The sequence below is a fragment of the Physeter macrocephalus genome, chromosome 21 (genome assembly GCF_002837175.3).
Source record: "Physeter macrocephalus isolate SW-GA chromosome 21, ASM283717v5, whole genome shotgun sequence".
Taxonomy (NCBI): Eukaryota; Metazoa; Chordata; class Mammalia; order Artiodactyla; family Physeteridae; genus Physeter; species Physeter macrocephalus.
In genome coordinates, this window is record NC_041234.1 from 1091987 (window position 1) to 1107166 (window position 15180).

The 15180-nt window shown below is 41.8% G+C and overlaps 1 protein-coding gene across 6 annotated transcripts in view; it reads left to right on the forward strand.

The window, feature by feature from the left end:
• The window catches only part of TXLNG (taxilin gamma), a 69352-nt gene that overhangs the window by 34226 nt on the left and 19946 nt on the right, over nucleotides 1-15180 (forward strand). For 5 of the 6 annotated variants that reach the window (XM_028482847.2, XM_028482846.2, XM_028482845.2 and 2 more), the window contains exons 2-4: nucleotides 3828-4131; nucleotides 7272-7363; nucleotides 13127-13297. In XM_028482847.2, the coding sequence (XP_028338648.1) occupies nucleotides 3828-4131; nucleotides 7272-7363; nucleotides 13127-13297 (567 nt within the window). The remainder of the gene's footprint in view (nucleotides 1-3827; nucleotides 4132-7271; nucleotides 7364-13126; nucleotides 13298-15180) is intronic. The other variant, XM_028482850.2, reaches the window with a different exon arrangement.

The window sequence follows — 15180 nt, forward strand, 5'->3', positions numbered from 1 at the left end:
CCTGGTGGCTCAGTGGTTAAGAATCCACCTGCCAATGCAGGGGACACGGGTTCGAGCCCTGGTCCGGGAAGGTTCCACATGCCGCAGAGCACCTAAGCCACGCGCCACAACTGCTGAGCCTGCGCCATAGAGCCTGTGAGCCACGGCTACTGAAGCCCGCCCGCCTAGAGCCCGTGCTCCGCAACAAGAGAAGCCACCGCAATGAGAAGCCCGCGCACCGCAACGAAGCGTAGCCCCTGCTCGCTGCAACTAGAGAAAGCCTGTGCGCAGCAACGAAGACCCAACGCAGTCAAAAATAAAAATTAATTAATTAATTTTTTTAAAAGTTGGGGAAGATGGTATTAATAGCACTGGAGTTTTTTTTCTTCTTCTCAGTATTGCTTTTGCTTTACGTCTCTGTTAACATTTTCCATCTGCCCAACTAGTATATGACAGTTTAATATTTGGTATAAAATAGAGGTGGAACTAGTAGTTCTGTGTATAATGTAGCATTAAAATGATCACTTGGCAGGAATTCCCTGGTGGTCCAGTGGTTAGGACTCTGCACTTTCACTGCCGAGGACCCGGGTTCAGTCCCTGGTCAGGGAACTAAGATTCTGTAAGCCACGTGGCGCCGCCAAAAAAAAAAAAAAAGATCACTTTGCATTTGGTTTGATATTAATACTTCTGTGTGTTATTTGGACCTCTCAAGGACCTTAGGAAGTTTCTGCAGTAATGAAATTTAACAAAAGACATTTCCTAAATCCTAGGTAATTTTTTGTAGACCTAATATCTCTGGATTACATTTGAGAAATACTGCTTTATGGACTGCATTATGTATGGAAGAGAATTTTTAAATTTTTTGGAAAGAATTTGAGTGTAGCATCAAACCATAACTCTAAACAACGCATTTCCCCTTAATGCATTAATTTTTTTAAGAAAAAGTATTACAGGCACATTTTTAAAAAAGTAGTATCAGAAAAGCAATGCATCTCTAATCTCTCTCCCCAGAGGAAAATATTTCTGTTTTGGTTCTTCATAATGCTTGAATAATATATAAATTGCACCTTTTAAAATAAACCTTATTGAAGTAAAACATACATTCAGAAAAGTATACAAATCATAAAGGTTTAGGCTTAATGAATTTTCACCAAGTGAACATCTACGTTACCCCACCTAGATCAAGAAACAGACTGTTACCGAGCACCCCAGAAGGCCCTACCCTCAGCAGTAAACACACTCTTGATTTCTAGCACCATTGATTAGTTTTGCCTGTTTCTGAACTTTATATGTAAATGGTTTCCTGTAGTGTGTTTTCTTCTGGCACCTTCCTCACAGAATTCTATTAGACTCATCCCTGTTGCTGCATCTAGCAGTACTTCCTTCTCACTGCTGGATGGTATGAACACACTACAATGCATCCATTCTTCTGTTGATAGAAATTTGGGTTGATTTCATTCGGGGGCAATTACAAATAGTGTGGTTTTAAACATTCTTGGCCTTTGGCTGCACATCTGTACATACTAGGGTAAAATCCTAGGGGTAGAATTAACTGGATTGGAAGGTAGCCATATTGCGAAAAAGGTTTTAAAAGTGGCTGCACCAGTTTGTTCTTGCAAAAGCACAGGACTTGATTTATCAACGTTGGACTATAAAAGATGAGGATTTAGTTCCCTTAACCTCTCCATCCCCGGCTACTTTGATACTTTAAATTATCTTCATTTCTTCAGCTGGATACTATTGTAACTTGAAAAAATAAATCTCTCTTTTCCTATTAACTTTGTAGAGTAGCTTTTGTCCACTTGTGATAAGAGAAAGGTATTAGCCACCTCCCCATCAGTTATGTTATTCAAAAAAGGAAGAGGCCCTCTTTCATGCAGAGAGGAAATATAGAGAATTTAAATTTGTGCCCCATCATATGACCAAGTAGTGTCAACCAGGGGAAAAACACCCCCCCCCCATAAGTAAATGGATTAACAGTATGATAGAAGAGAGGGTAAGTTTAAAGTACTGATGGAGAATAAAATACTAGAATGAAGCCGTCTGTCCCATGCCTGCTGTCTGTATTTGTTAGGTCAGGGGTAGCAGTTTAAAACCTAATTCTCACAATGTCTGTGGCTTTAGAAGAGAGAAAGGTATTCTCTTTCTCATCTGATAGTCCATTGTGGGTGTTCTTAGTAAGACGGATGGCTTTCCTTGTAAAGGTATGTGAGCTTTAGGGGTGCAGGCTGCTTTCATCCTGTGGCTCTGCCATCTCTTGGGGTCTTGGAGACCTCTGCGTCCAGCCAGAGCGGGAAAGAGATGGGGGAGAAAGAACGTGTGCTTCTAAGAAAAGTTTTGTTGCAGAAGGAAAAGTCATCCCTTGGGCTCACATTTTATTGGTGGGAACTTTGCATGGGAGTCCCGGCCAGATGAAAGGGGCTGGGAAGTGTCGGCCGGTCTGAGCGCTTGGCCCCCAGTCCCGGCTCCACAGGATTGTGGAGGAGCCTGGGTTTCTGCTGGACAGCCAGTGAGCCAGCTCTGCTGTACTGTGTCCTAGAGGCTAAGACCGGAATAATTAACATTCGTTAACTTGGGATAATTTCATGTCTTTTAAGATGATGATTATTTTAAGTGGTGAATTTTTATAAGGAAATAAGTTTATTTTTTATTGGCTAGGGCACTAACAACTTGATACTTTTTTTTTTTGAAATAAGTTTAGATGTACAACTAAATGGCATTTCTTGCTTCCTTTGGTACCACTGGGTTCTGTGATTTGTTTTAATTTTCTTTTTTTAATTTTAATTTTTATTGGAGTATAGTTGATTTACAATGTTGTGTTAGTTTCAGGTGTACAGCAAAGTGAATCAGTTACACATATACATATATCCACTGTTTTTTAGATTCTTTTCCCATATAGGCCATTACAGAGTATTGAGTAGAGTTCCCTGTGCTATACAGTAGGTCCTTATCAGTTATCTATTTTTATATATAGTAGTGTGTATCTGTCAATCCCAACCTCCCAGTTTATCCTTCCCCCCCCTTTCCCCCATGGTAACCGTAAGTTTTCTACATCTGTGAGTCTATTTCTGTTTTGTAAATAAGTTCATTTGTACCATTTTTTAAGATTCTACATATAAACGATATCATATGATATTTGTCTTTTTCCTTCTGCCTTACTTTACTCAGTATGATAATCTCTTGGTCCATCCACGTTGCTGCAAATGGTATTTCATTCTTTTTTATGGCTGAGTAGTATTCCATTGTATATATGTACCACATCTTCTTTTATCCATTCCTCTGGTGATGGACATTCAGGTTGCTTCCATGTCCTGGCTATTGTCAGTAGTGCTGCAGTGCATGTATCTTTTTGAATTATGGTATTCTCAGGGTATATGCTCAGTAGTGGGATTACTGGATCGTATGGCAGTTCTATTTGTAGTTTTTTAAGGAACCTCCATACTGTTCTCCATAGTGGCTGTATCAATTTACATTCCCACCAACAGTGCAAGAGGGTTCCCTTTTCTCCACACCCTCTCCAGCATTTATTGTGTGTAGATTTTTTGATGATGGCCATTCTGACCGGTGTGAGATGATATCTCATTGTAGTTTTGATTTGTATTTCTCTAATAATTAGTGATATTAAGCATCTTTTCATGTGTTTTTTGGCCATCTTAACTTTAATTTTTTTATTTACAGCGAGGTCACCTCTCAGTGAAACTTAGAAACTACCGTATTTACATCAGTTTTACAAGCGACTAAGAAAGAAAAAAGCTGTCAACCTGTGGTGTGTGATGGATTGTAAACATTGATTACATTTAATTTAACCCCCCTTCCCATCTTTTTTTCTCCTCTCCCCTTCCCTCTAGTTTGTGATTGGCACAATGGAAGAAGCTGGAATGTGCGGGCTAGGGGTGAAAACGGATATGTTGCATAACTCTCAGTCCAATGATATTCTTCAGCATCAAGGCTCACACTGTGGTGGCACAAGTAACAAGCATTCCTTGGAAGAGGATGCACATAGTGACTTTATCACGAAGGGCAGGAGTTTGGTGAGCCCAGAGTACTGCACACGAGAGTCAAGGGAGGAAATTCCTGGGCGAGAGGCTCGAACAGATCCCCCTGATGGTCAGCAAGATTCAGAGTGCGACAGGAACAAAGACAAAACCTTAGGTAACAACCTCAGCTTGGGGGTTGCATGTTTCACACGTTGCTCCTTTGACTTGTATTGTCCGCAGCACAGGTGATGATGAACATGGCCAGCGTCGGGGGCGATGTTGCTCAGCTGACACATCTGTTGTCTTCAATGGGGCAGGCGGCCTGTCTGCTGCAGTGACATGCCGGGGGCCCGAGACAGCAGAGGAGGAGGTTACTTCTCTCTCAGTAGTCAAGAATGGGCTTTCGTGAAAAAAATCTGGGGCCAATTTGACAGGAGTAGTCCCCACCCCCAGCTTCACCACGAGGCTTGCAGTATCTTAGTTACCTGACCAGGGGTTGAACCTGCGCCCTTGGCAGTGAAAGTGCCGAGTCCTAACTACTGGACCACTAGGAAAGTCCCAGACAGAAGTAGTATTTGACTTGGCTTGTTTGAATCTTTAATGTAGTCTGATCAAAATTTACTGTGAAAACTGTATATTTATTTGATCATTTTATTTTAAACCTAGTCACAAAACTTTAGAGACGATATAACGTTAGGTGAAGTTCAAGAAGTGGGTTAAGACTGGTTTTCAGGGGTATGTTTTCTTTCTTCTGCTGTATTTGAGATTAAGGATGAAGAATGTGGTACGTTAAATCTCGTTAGGAAATCTGAATTCCCCTTTTATTTTAAGCTTACTGGTTGCCCCTAAGTTTTGTATACTTATTCTACCTGAGATTAACAGTGTTTAAATTTGTTTGGTTTTCTATAGGCTGAGTTGAAATAATACGAAGGATCCTTCGTATTATACCCATTTCCTGTTAACTTGGCAAACTTAAAATTATTTTTCATATTTCTATTAATTTTTAATTCCTTACGAACAAGACAAATTTCTTCAATATTAGCAGCCCCAGTTAAATGTGTAAAAGCAGAAGGAGTGTTAAAAAGTCACACATAATGTTACCATGCGACCCTGCAGTTCTACATCTAGTTATGTTCCCAAGAGGGTTGAAAACGTGTCCACACAAAAACGTGTCCAGGAGTGCTTGAGATGGCATTATGCATGATAGCTGAAAAGTCCAGACAACACAGTTACCCATCAGCTGATGAGTGGATGAACAAAATGTGGTCTCTCTGTACATGGAATATTATTCAGTGGTAGAAAGGAATGAAGTCTTGATACATTGTGGGTGAACCTTTAAACTATTATGCTAAGTGAAAGAAACTAGACACAAAAAGCCACAAATTATGATTCCACTTAACATGAAATGTCTAGAATTGGCAAATCCATGGAAACAGGAAGTAGAGTAGTGGCTGCCAGGGCCCTGGAGGAGGGAGCCTGGGGAGTGACCACTCATGGGCATGGGGTTTCTGAAATTAGACAGTGGTGATAGTTGTACGACTTAGTGATTATACTCAACTGTACACTTTAAAAGGATGAATTTTATGGTATGTGAGTTGTATCTCAGAAAACACCAGGTAGAGAGTGAGTTTTAAAATCTTCTTAAAGGGCTTCCCTGGTGGCGCAGTGGTTGAGAGTCCGCCTGCCGATGCAGGGGAACCGGGTTCGTGCCTCGGTCCGGGAAGATCCCACATGCCGCGGAGCGGCTGGGCCCGTGAGCCGTGGCCGCTGGGCCTGCGCGTCCGGAGCCTGGGCTCCACAACGGGAGAGGTCACGACAGTGAGAGGCCCGCGTACCGCCAAAAAACAAAAAAAACCTTAATAAAAATTACAAGTTACCTTACTGTTATTTCTAATCATATTCAATAATCGTATTTTGTCGTCTCTTTTAAAATTCTTATTGGTCTTGGGCCAAACGAGAGAGGATTTGTTGCTAAAATTTTCTGTGGATGGAAAAGGATTCTGGTTTGTTTGTTTTTTTTTAGTTTTTATTTTTATTTTTTTTAATTTTTATTTTTAAAATTTATTTATTTCTTTATTTTTAGCTGCGTTGGGTCTTTGTTGCTGCACACGGGCTTTCTCTAGTTGCGGCGAGTGGGGGCTTCTCATTGCGGTGGCTTCTCTTGTTGCGGAGCACGGGCTCTAGGCATGCGGGCTTCAGCATTTGTGGCTCGCGGGCTCTAGAGCGCAGGCTCAGTAGTTGTGGCGCACGGGCTTAGTTGCTCCGCGGCATGTGGGATCTTCCAAGACCAGGGCTCAAAGCCGTGTCCCCTGCATTGGCAGGTGGATTCTTAACCACTGCGCCACCATGGAAGCCCAGGATTCTGTTTTGAAGTTAGCCTGCTTGTTTTCCTCATAGCAATCTGTACACCGTATACCAAAGTCAAAGTCATTTTCACTTTTTTTTTTTTTTTCCCGCCATGCTGCATAGCATGCGGGATCTTAGTTCCCCAACCAGGGATTGAACCCCGTGCCCCCTGCAGTGGAAGCACGGAGTCTTAACCACTGGACCACCAGGGAATTGCCATCACATATGTATTTTTAATGAAATACCCTTCATGAAGAGTGAACGTTTAAAAAAATAAAAATGGTACCTACCACCCAGCTGAAGAAATAAAACTTATCACTTATTTTAAAACACCATTTGTTCCATCCTTTCTCAGTCACCTGCTTCTCCCTGCCAGAGTCCTTACAGTACTGTTCAGCTCTTTTTCCCAAGGGAAGTGCCATCTTGACATCCTTCTTCTTTTTTTTTTTTTTTTACACTAAATTTGGTTAACACACAGAATATGCTTACTAAGTCATCAGAAGTTTTTTACATTGCTTAAAGGAAAAGATCTGTGTCCCCAGTGATAATGAGCGTCTTAGATAGGTGAAGAGTACCACCCGAAATTGCCTTTGAACTTCCTTCTATATTCGTACTTGGTTAGGAGGAAGCATATAAAAATATTCTGCCCTTTGTAACTTGCCCTTTTTCTTAACTTGGACATCAGTGGTTAAGCAAGGGAATTTTTAAGCCTTCAGCAAGAGTTCTTTTCACAAATAGCTCGCAGTGTTAGTTAGTGAAGAAATTTGAGGTGGAGATGGGGAGGAAGGGGTGCCTGCTGATCCAGATTTTAAAAATAGCTTTCTTAATTTAGCTAGTAAATCTCTTACTTCTAGTTATAGGCATAAATTATTTTACTCTGGATGTCAGAACATAGGAAGTGTTATTTAGAATTTACAGGTTGATCTCATTCTTCTTCTGGGACTTATTTCTTATCTTGTTAATCATCAGGAAAAGAAGTCTTATTATTGATGCAAGCCCTAAACACCCTTTCAACTCCAGAAGAAAAGCTGGCAGCTCTCTGTAAGAAATATGCCGATCTTGTGAGTATTAAATCAAGGTAGTGAGGTCCATATAAAGTATAGCAAAATGTGTATGTGCTTGATAAGCTTTTAAAAATATGATGTAGCTTTTGATGTAGCTTTAAATGTAAAATTATACTTTACTCCAGAATTGAAGAGGAGAATCTGATTTCTTGGGGCTTTTTGTTGCTTGTATGACTTCATTTTGTAAGGTGTTACATATATAGAGCATTATAATGCTAAAGATACAGCATTGATTTTCTAAAACTCAGTCTTGTGTTGTGATGCTTTAAATGCCAGTCAGTTGGAGTGTAGTGGTTCCTGTAGTTAACTTTTCCCAAGGGAATTCTAGAGATAAAGTCTCTAACCATTGTGACTGAAATTGTGAGTTAGGTAAAATAGTCTACTAAAACAATACTGTGTCTCAGGAAATATTTATTTAGCATCTCCTGTGTGCCAGGCATTCCTTTTTCCATCTTCCAAAGAAATTAACCTCATTTATTCTTTGCCTGAGTTATTTCAAGTAGCATTAATTCTCTTTGTCAAATTATGAAAGCAGTCTCAATATGGAAACACTGCTGTCCTCTTTAAGTTGAAGAATGGGGAAGCCATTGAAACCTTTGAAATAAGGGTTGTGGGAAGCTTTTAGAATGGATGGTTCTAATATGCTAAATTAATGTCTTCTGTGAAATACTTAGATGAATTATCATGGACAGTGTTTATGCATTTTCATCTGTTGTTAAAGCAGTTATTCCATGTCGTAAACGCTACTTTTTGTCAGTGTCCAGCTTTGAAAATGAATTATTACTCAATTACAGTTATATTTTCCTTCAGTTTACAAAGGGGTCCATGAATACCCCCACTTAGCTGGCGTTCAGCAGTCTGGCACCTTCTGTTCAGAGCAGCAGGAAACCCCGTGCATCAATGAAAATGGCCTAGAACAGTCACAGATGCAAAGATGGCAGAAAACACAACAAGGTCAGATTGTTGGCTTCAGGAAAGGAACACTTCCATTGGCTGTGGAAGACAGTCCCTATTGGTTCCATCCACATGAAGAGAATCATGTGAGAAGTGGTAGAAAAAGAAGACAAAAACAAAAAAGGGAAAAGAAAAAAAATGGAGAAAAGAGTAAAAGAAAAAAAAGCAGTGTAGCAGGTTAGCTACTTGACCCAGTGTTGTTGGGACAACAGCAGACAGTCACACGTGGATTAGGAGAAGAAAGGGCAGATAGTTGCCCAGAGCAGTCCTTCTTAGACTCACACAGATGCTGGGACTTTTGTTGTTCAAAGGCACATTGTGATTCACTGGGTCTGGGGCCTGAGAGTCTGCATTTTAACAACTTCCCAGGTGAGGTTGATGATGGTACTCTTAGCCCTTGGATCACACTTTCTAAGCAGCAAGGGTCTAGGGTGTTTTGTTTGTGGCGTTTGTTTTGTGTGTTGGGGGGAGGGGGAGGGGGAGGGTATGGTTAATTCTTTTAAAGCACCAGTAATCATTGCTACATTCATTTTAAGATGTGACACGTTGAAGACTTGCTTAGTGAGCAACCTCTCTTTGATTTAGATTTGTGCTGAGCATATGAAGGAGGAAAACATGTACTGTTTTCAGAAAATGTTATAAAGCTTTGTTTCTTGAAACAACACTCATTTCTTTTAAAAGGTAGAGCATAGGGCTTCCCTGGTGGCGCAGTGGTTGAGAGTCCGCCTGCCGATGCAGGGGACACGGGTTCGTGCCCCGGTCCGGGAGGATCCCACATGCCGCGGAGCGGCTGGGCCCGTGAGCCGTGGCCGCTGAGCCTGCGCGTCCGGAGCCTGTGCTCCGCAGCGGGAGAGGCCACAACAGTGAGAGGCCCGCATACCACAAAAAAAAAAAAAAAAAAAAAAAAAAGTGGATTACAGACAAAATCCTGTATATAGTTTATGTATCTACACACACGTGTAGGTATATAATTTATATAATTTTATTTACATATGTGTTTTATTTATAACATATATAATCACATACATGTTATATATATGACTATATACGATTTATGTGATAAAGAAGCCTACTAGGGCTTCCCTGGTGGCGCAGTGGTTGAGGGTCCGCCTGCCGATGCAGGGGACACGGGTCCGTGCCCCGGTCCGGGAAGATCCCACGTGCCGCAGAGCGGCTGGGCCCGTGAGCCGTGGCCGCTGAGCCTGCGCGTCCGGAGCCTGTGCTCCGCAGCGGGAGAGGCCACAACAGTGAGAGGCCCGCATACCACAAAAAAAAAAAAAAAAAAAAAAAAAAAGTGGATTACAGACAAAATCCTGTATATAGTTTATGTATCTACACACACGTGTAGGTATATAATTTATATAATTTTATTTACATATGTGTTTTATTTATAACATATATAATCACATACATGTTATATATATGACTATATACGATTTATGTGATAAAGAAGCCAAAAAAAAAAAAAAAAAAGGTAGAGCATATAGATTATGTAGCAGTGAGACTGTCAAGGGAGTAGGGTTTTCCCGAGGATTATTCCGAATACTTCCCTTTTGCCATCACTGTCCTCTGTCCTTTTGGTGACAGCATCGTCTGACATCACTGGTGCTTGTAGCTCAGTCCTGTAGAGCAGCTGGAGGGGTACCTGCGCTGTGATGGGGATTGTCCTCTGGGGAGATCTTGTGGCTGCCACGTTCACCAGATAGCATGGGTACATGGGTTTATGAAATTTGTCACATTTCACTTGCTAAGTGTGGATCCCATTAGGCCTGTAACATGGTCCTTAAGTACATAGTGGTGCTGTTCTTTCCCATTCCTTAGTTTGTGTAGATTATTATAGTGTAATAATAAATCTTGATTTTCTGGTTGGGTAGGTGTATCTTCTCTTCGTCAGAAGTATCTTGGCTGTTCTTGACTCTTTACTCTCTATAAAATTTTAGATTCAACTTATTAGTTCCATGGGAAGAAAACACCCCTTGGGGATTTTGAGGAGCATTTTATGGAATCTGTAGTTGCATTTAGGGGAGAATTATACCATCCTTAAGAAATTAACGGAGCTTAAAAAGTGGATATCCTTATGGGGGAAAAAATGAATTTAGATCCTTGAACACCATATACAGTGATTAAGGACTTAAATGAAAATTTTAGATATCATTTAGGTTTATTTAAATATATTAATAGGTGAATATTTTTCCAAACTTGGATTAAGAGAAGGATTTCTTATGACACAAAAAGCACTACCAGAGAAAAGATTTCAGAAATTGGCTATATTGAAATTAAGACTTTCTATTCATCAAACAACATTTTAAAAGAAAGTGAGAAGACACATTACAAACTGCGGAGAACATATTTCCAACAAATAATAACCAGTAGAAGATTCAATGTGAGGAATATCTAAGGAACACCTACAAATGAATACGAAAAGGACAATTAACCCAATGGAAAACTGGGCAAGAGACGTGTAAGAGGCATTTCATAGAAGTGGAGAAACATCAAGATTCGAAGATATCTTAACATAAAGGTACATAAACATACAAGGGATGTTTGATCTTGTGAATAATCAGGGAAATGCAAATCAAGACCATAGCAACATGCTATTTTATGTCCAGTGTAAGTGGCATAAATGAAGAATTGTGATCGTATGAAGTTTTGGAGAAGTGCATCTACATGATTTCTTATAAATTGCTGGTGTGAGAGTAAATGTGCCGGCCAGTCTGGAAAACAGTGTGCCATTGTCATGTGCAACAGAACATTTAGAAATCACTTCCCCACAGCCCCAGTTCTAGGTTTTCACTCAGGATAAATTCTTGCATGGTATATACCAGGAAGCCCATGTGTGAGAATATGCAAATTGTTGTGAGTACCCGGAAACAACTCAATTGCCTATTGACAAGAGACTGGGTCAACAAAGTGTGTTGTGTGCTGCATATTTTTATTTTATTTTATAAAATATTTATTTCTTTATTGGCTGCGTCAAGTCTTAGTTGTGGCATGCGGGATCTTTCGTTGCGGCACGTGGGCTCTCTAGTTGCGGCACACGGGCTCATTTTAGTTGTGGCGCGCAGGCTTAGTTGCCCCGTGGCATGTGGGATCTTAGTTCCCCGACCAGGGATCGAACCCGCGTCGCCTGCATTGGAAGGCAGATTCTTAACCACCAGACCACCAGGGAAGTCCCTGCAGTTTTTAAAAAGTGAAATAGCATACAACCTGAGGGCCAAAGCCAGCAAGGCCTGTTTTTGTACTGCCCACAAGCTAAGAATGGTTTTACTTAAGTGTTGTTTAAAAGTGTTGTTTAAAAGACAGTGACGACACAACTGACGTGTTGTGAACTGCAAAGCCTAAAATATTTCCTTTCCGGCCATTTACAGAGTAAGTTTGCTGGTCCCTGCTCTGTAGCTACATGCAAACAATCTGAACGAGTCCTAGCAGTGTAATCTTCAGCTGTGCTGTCCAGAATGGTAGCCACTAGTCACATGTGGCCATTTAATCTTGAATTCATTTGGTTTATTTTTTAATTTTTAAAGATTTATTTATTTTTGGCTGCGTTGGGTCTTAGCAGCATGTGGGCTCTTTCGTTGCGGTGTGCGGGCTCTTCGTTGTAGTGTGCAGGCTTCTCTCTAGTTGTGGCGTGCGGGTTTTCTCTTCTTTAGTTGTGGCGCACAGGTTCCAGGGCGCGAGGGCTCTGTAGTTGTGGTGCGTGGGCTCTGCAGTTTGCAGTACGTGGGCTCTAGCTGAGGCATGCGAGCTCAGTAGTTGTGTCGCGCGGGCTTAGTTGCCCCACGGCGTGTGGGATCTTAGTTCCCTGACCAGGGATCGAACCCGAGTCCCCTGCACTGTAAGGTGGATTCCTTGCCACAGGACCACCAGGGGAGTCCCTTGAGTTCATTTAAATTAAAGAAAATTTTAAATTTTGGTTTCTCAGTTGCAGTAGCCACAGTAAAGTCAGAACAACTAAAATCAAAACGATTTCTTTTAGGACCACACACGGATGACATTAAATACGGAGGAGAGCAAAGGAATAGTGACCCCAGGATTCAGGGTTGTGGTTACCTTGAATCCCGGGAGGGCAGGGGGAGTTCCAGCCCTCGGTGGAGTTACTGATAGTGTGTGCAGATCCTGCAGCCCACGGTCCTGAGTAAGGTTACTTTACGAGAGTATTTTGCAAAAACAAAATTATTTTCTGGGGGGAATTTCCGTAAAGGTGTTTTTAATAGCTATAAGCATCTCGCCTGTTAAGGATGCGTGGTATGTTTTGAGAGGCCACAAGGTGTCGCTCTTGCTCTTGAAATAGTGACTCGGCATCCTTTCCTTCTCCAGTTAACAGGTCAGTAAGGCTGCCATCTTATCTGTTAGTGTTGGTGTAACCTTGAAACAGACGCATTTGCTCCAAACCTATAGTTGCAGTGCTCCCCCCTCACTTGCAAAGAACTGAGTGCTGCTTATTGAGTTCTAATTTGGAGGATCGTTTCAATAAAGTATCTTGAGTGTGTTTTTCAGGAAAGTAAAACTTTATGGTGTTGATTCCTAAAAAGTTGTCCAAAACGTCATTTTTTTTGTTTTTAATAAATAAATAAAGAGATTAAGATTGTTTTTTTCCTACCCTAAATCATTTGCTTACTTTCCTATCATAATGGGAAAAGAGAAGGTTGGCAGGGCAGCATGGCATGAAACAGTTTAAATAAAATATTACACTACAATACTGTGGGTTTTTGGAAATGTATTCCTTAGTTCTTATTGTAATTCTTCCAGCCATAACTCAGATGTTTTCGCTGTATTTCGTAAATGTAAAGTGCTTATTACTTTTAGCTGGAGGAGAGCAGGAACGTTCAGAAGCAAATGAAGATTCTGCAGAAGAAGCAAGCCCAGATCGTGAAAGAGAAAGTTCATTTGCAGAGTGAACACAGCAAGGCTATCTTGGCAAGAAGCAAACTCGAGTCTCTTTGCAGGGAACTTCAGCGTCACAATAAGACGTTAAAGGTGAGTTGGTTCCTTTTTTTTTTTTTTTTTTTTTTTTTTTTTTTTTTTTTTTTTCCAATTTTAAAAAATTTATTTTTAGCCGTGCTGGGTCTTCCGCGCGGGCTTTCTCTCGTTGCGGCAAGCAGGGGCTACTCTTTGTTGCAGAGCACGGGCTCTAGGTGCGCGGGCTTCAGTAGTTGTGGCTCATGGCCTCACTGGTTGTGGCTTGCGGGCTCTAGAGCACAGGCTCAGTAGTTGTGGCGCACGGGCTTAATTGCTCCGCGGCATGTGGGATCTTCCCAGACCAGGGCTCGAACCCTCTCCCCTGCATTGGCAGGTGGATTCTTAACCACTGCGCCACCAGGGAAGTCTGGTTCCTTTTTCTGTTCTTCAGGAGGGACTGACTTAGCTTGATTTATAGTCACCGTGTACCTATTTGAACTAAATCCTTGTCTCTCCTTGGAGACAGGGATGCCACTGTTCTATTTTGCTTGGCCTTGTGCTTCTTTTTTTTTTTTTTTTTTTTTTTTTTGCGGTACGCGGGCCTCTCACTGTTGTGGCCTCTCCCGTTGCGGAGCACAGGCTCCGGACGCGCAGGCCCAGCGGCCATGGCTCACGGACTGCTGTGCTGTGTTGGGTCTTCGTTGTGGCGAGCGGGGGCCACTCTTCAGTGGCAAGCGGGGGCCACTCACTTTCGCGGCCTCTCTTGTTGCTGAGCACAGGCTCCAGACGCGCAGGCTCAGTAATTGTGGCTCACGGGCCCAGTTGCTCCGCGGCATGTGGGATCTTCCCAGACCAGGGTTCGAACCCGTGTCCCCTGCATTGGCAGGCAGATTCTCAACCACTGAGCCACCAGGGAAGCCCCCCTTGTGCTTCTTAACGCACCTCATACTTGCTCATGGGGAATCTAGCTGAGATTGATGTTTAGACCACAGCTTTCCCACTAGGAGCCATGGCTTAGGAAGCTCAAATTTGCAGTTTCCTGCTGAGCACTGAGGTCGTTCATTAGCATGTGTGAAAAAGTGGACGTGAAATGAGAAGCCGAGTAGGAGCAGACTTGAGGGAAGGGAAAGGCCCCACTGAGCTCCTCAAGGGCTGTTCATTGGTTACGTCACTGGCCACCCTTGTCCATCCCAGTTACCCATTGCCAAGTACTTTTAGAAGAGCGCTTCTTCCTCAGCTGATTAAAAGACAAAGCATCGGGTACCCAGAAGTTAGTTGGTACCAACAGAGGAAGACGGGAAGAAGGCAGAGACACAGGGCTGGGCCTGTCCTCATGTGCAGTTGTGAGCCGGATTGCTCATGAAGACTCCCCAACCATGGCAGGCACCCAAGGCCCTAGAACATAGGAGCCCTCAGGAAATGGATCTTTACCTGATGTGGGAGCCGTTAGGTTTCTTTGCTTTTGAATCCTTGGATTTCGGTGTTCATGAAACTGAGTTGTATTTTTTCCCCATAGCAAGTCCACACTTTGATTGGACTGGTAATGCTTTAGACACTAGACCTGTAAAGGTCTCTTAGCACTTGGATCTGAGCAGGAGTTGGGACTAAGCTTTTTTTTTTTTTTTTTTTTTTTTTTAAATTTTTATTGAAGTAGAGTTGATTTACAATATTGTGTTAGTTTTAGGTGTACAGCACAGTGATTCAGATAGATAGATATGTACCAGCCATGGTTCCAAGCACTTGTCCTATGTCAACTCATTAAATTTCTACAGTACTCTTAGTTGGTAGTATATGTGTATATATACACACACACACATACACATACACACATATATATATATATATATATATATATATATATATTCCTTTTCAGATTCTTTTTTTTAACATCTTTATTGGAGTATAAATGCTTTACAATGGTGTGTTAGTTTCTGCTTTATAACAAAGTGAATCAGTTATAA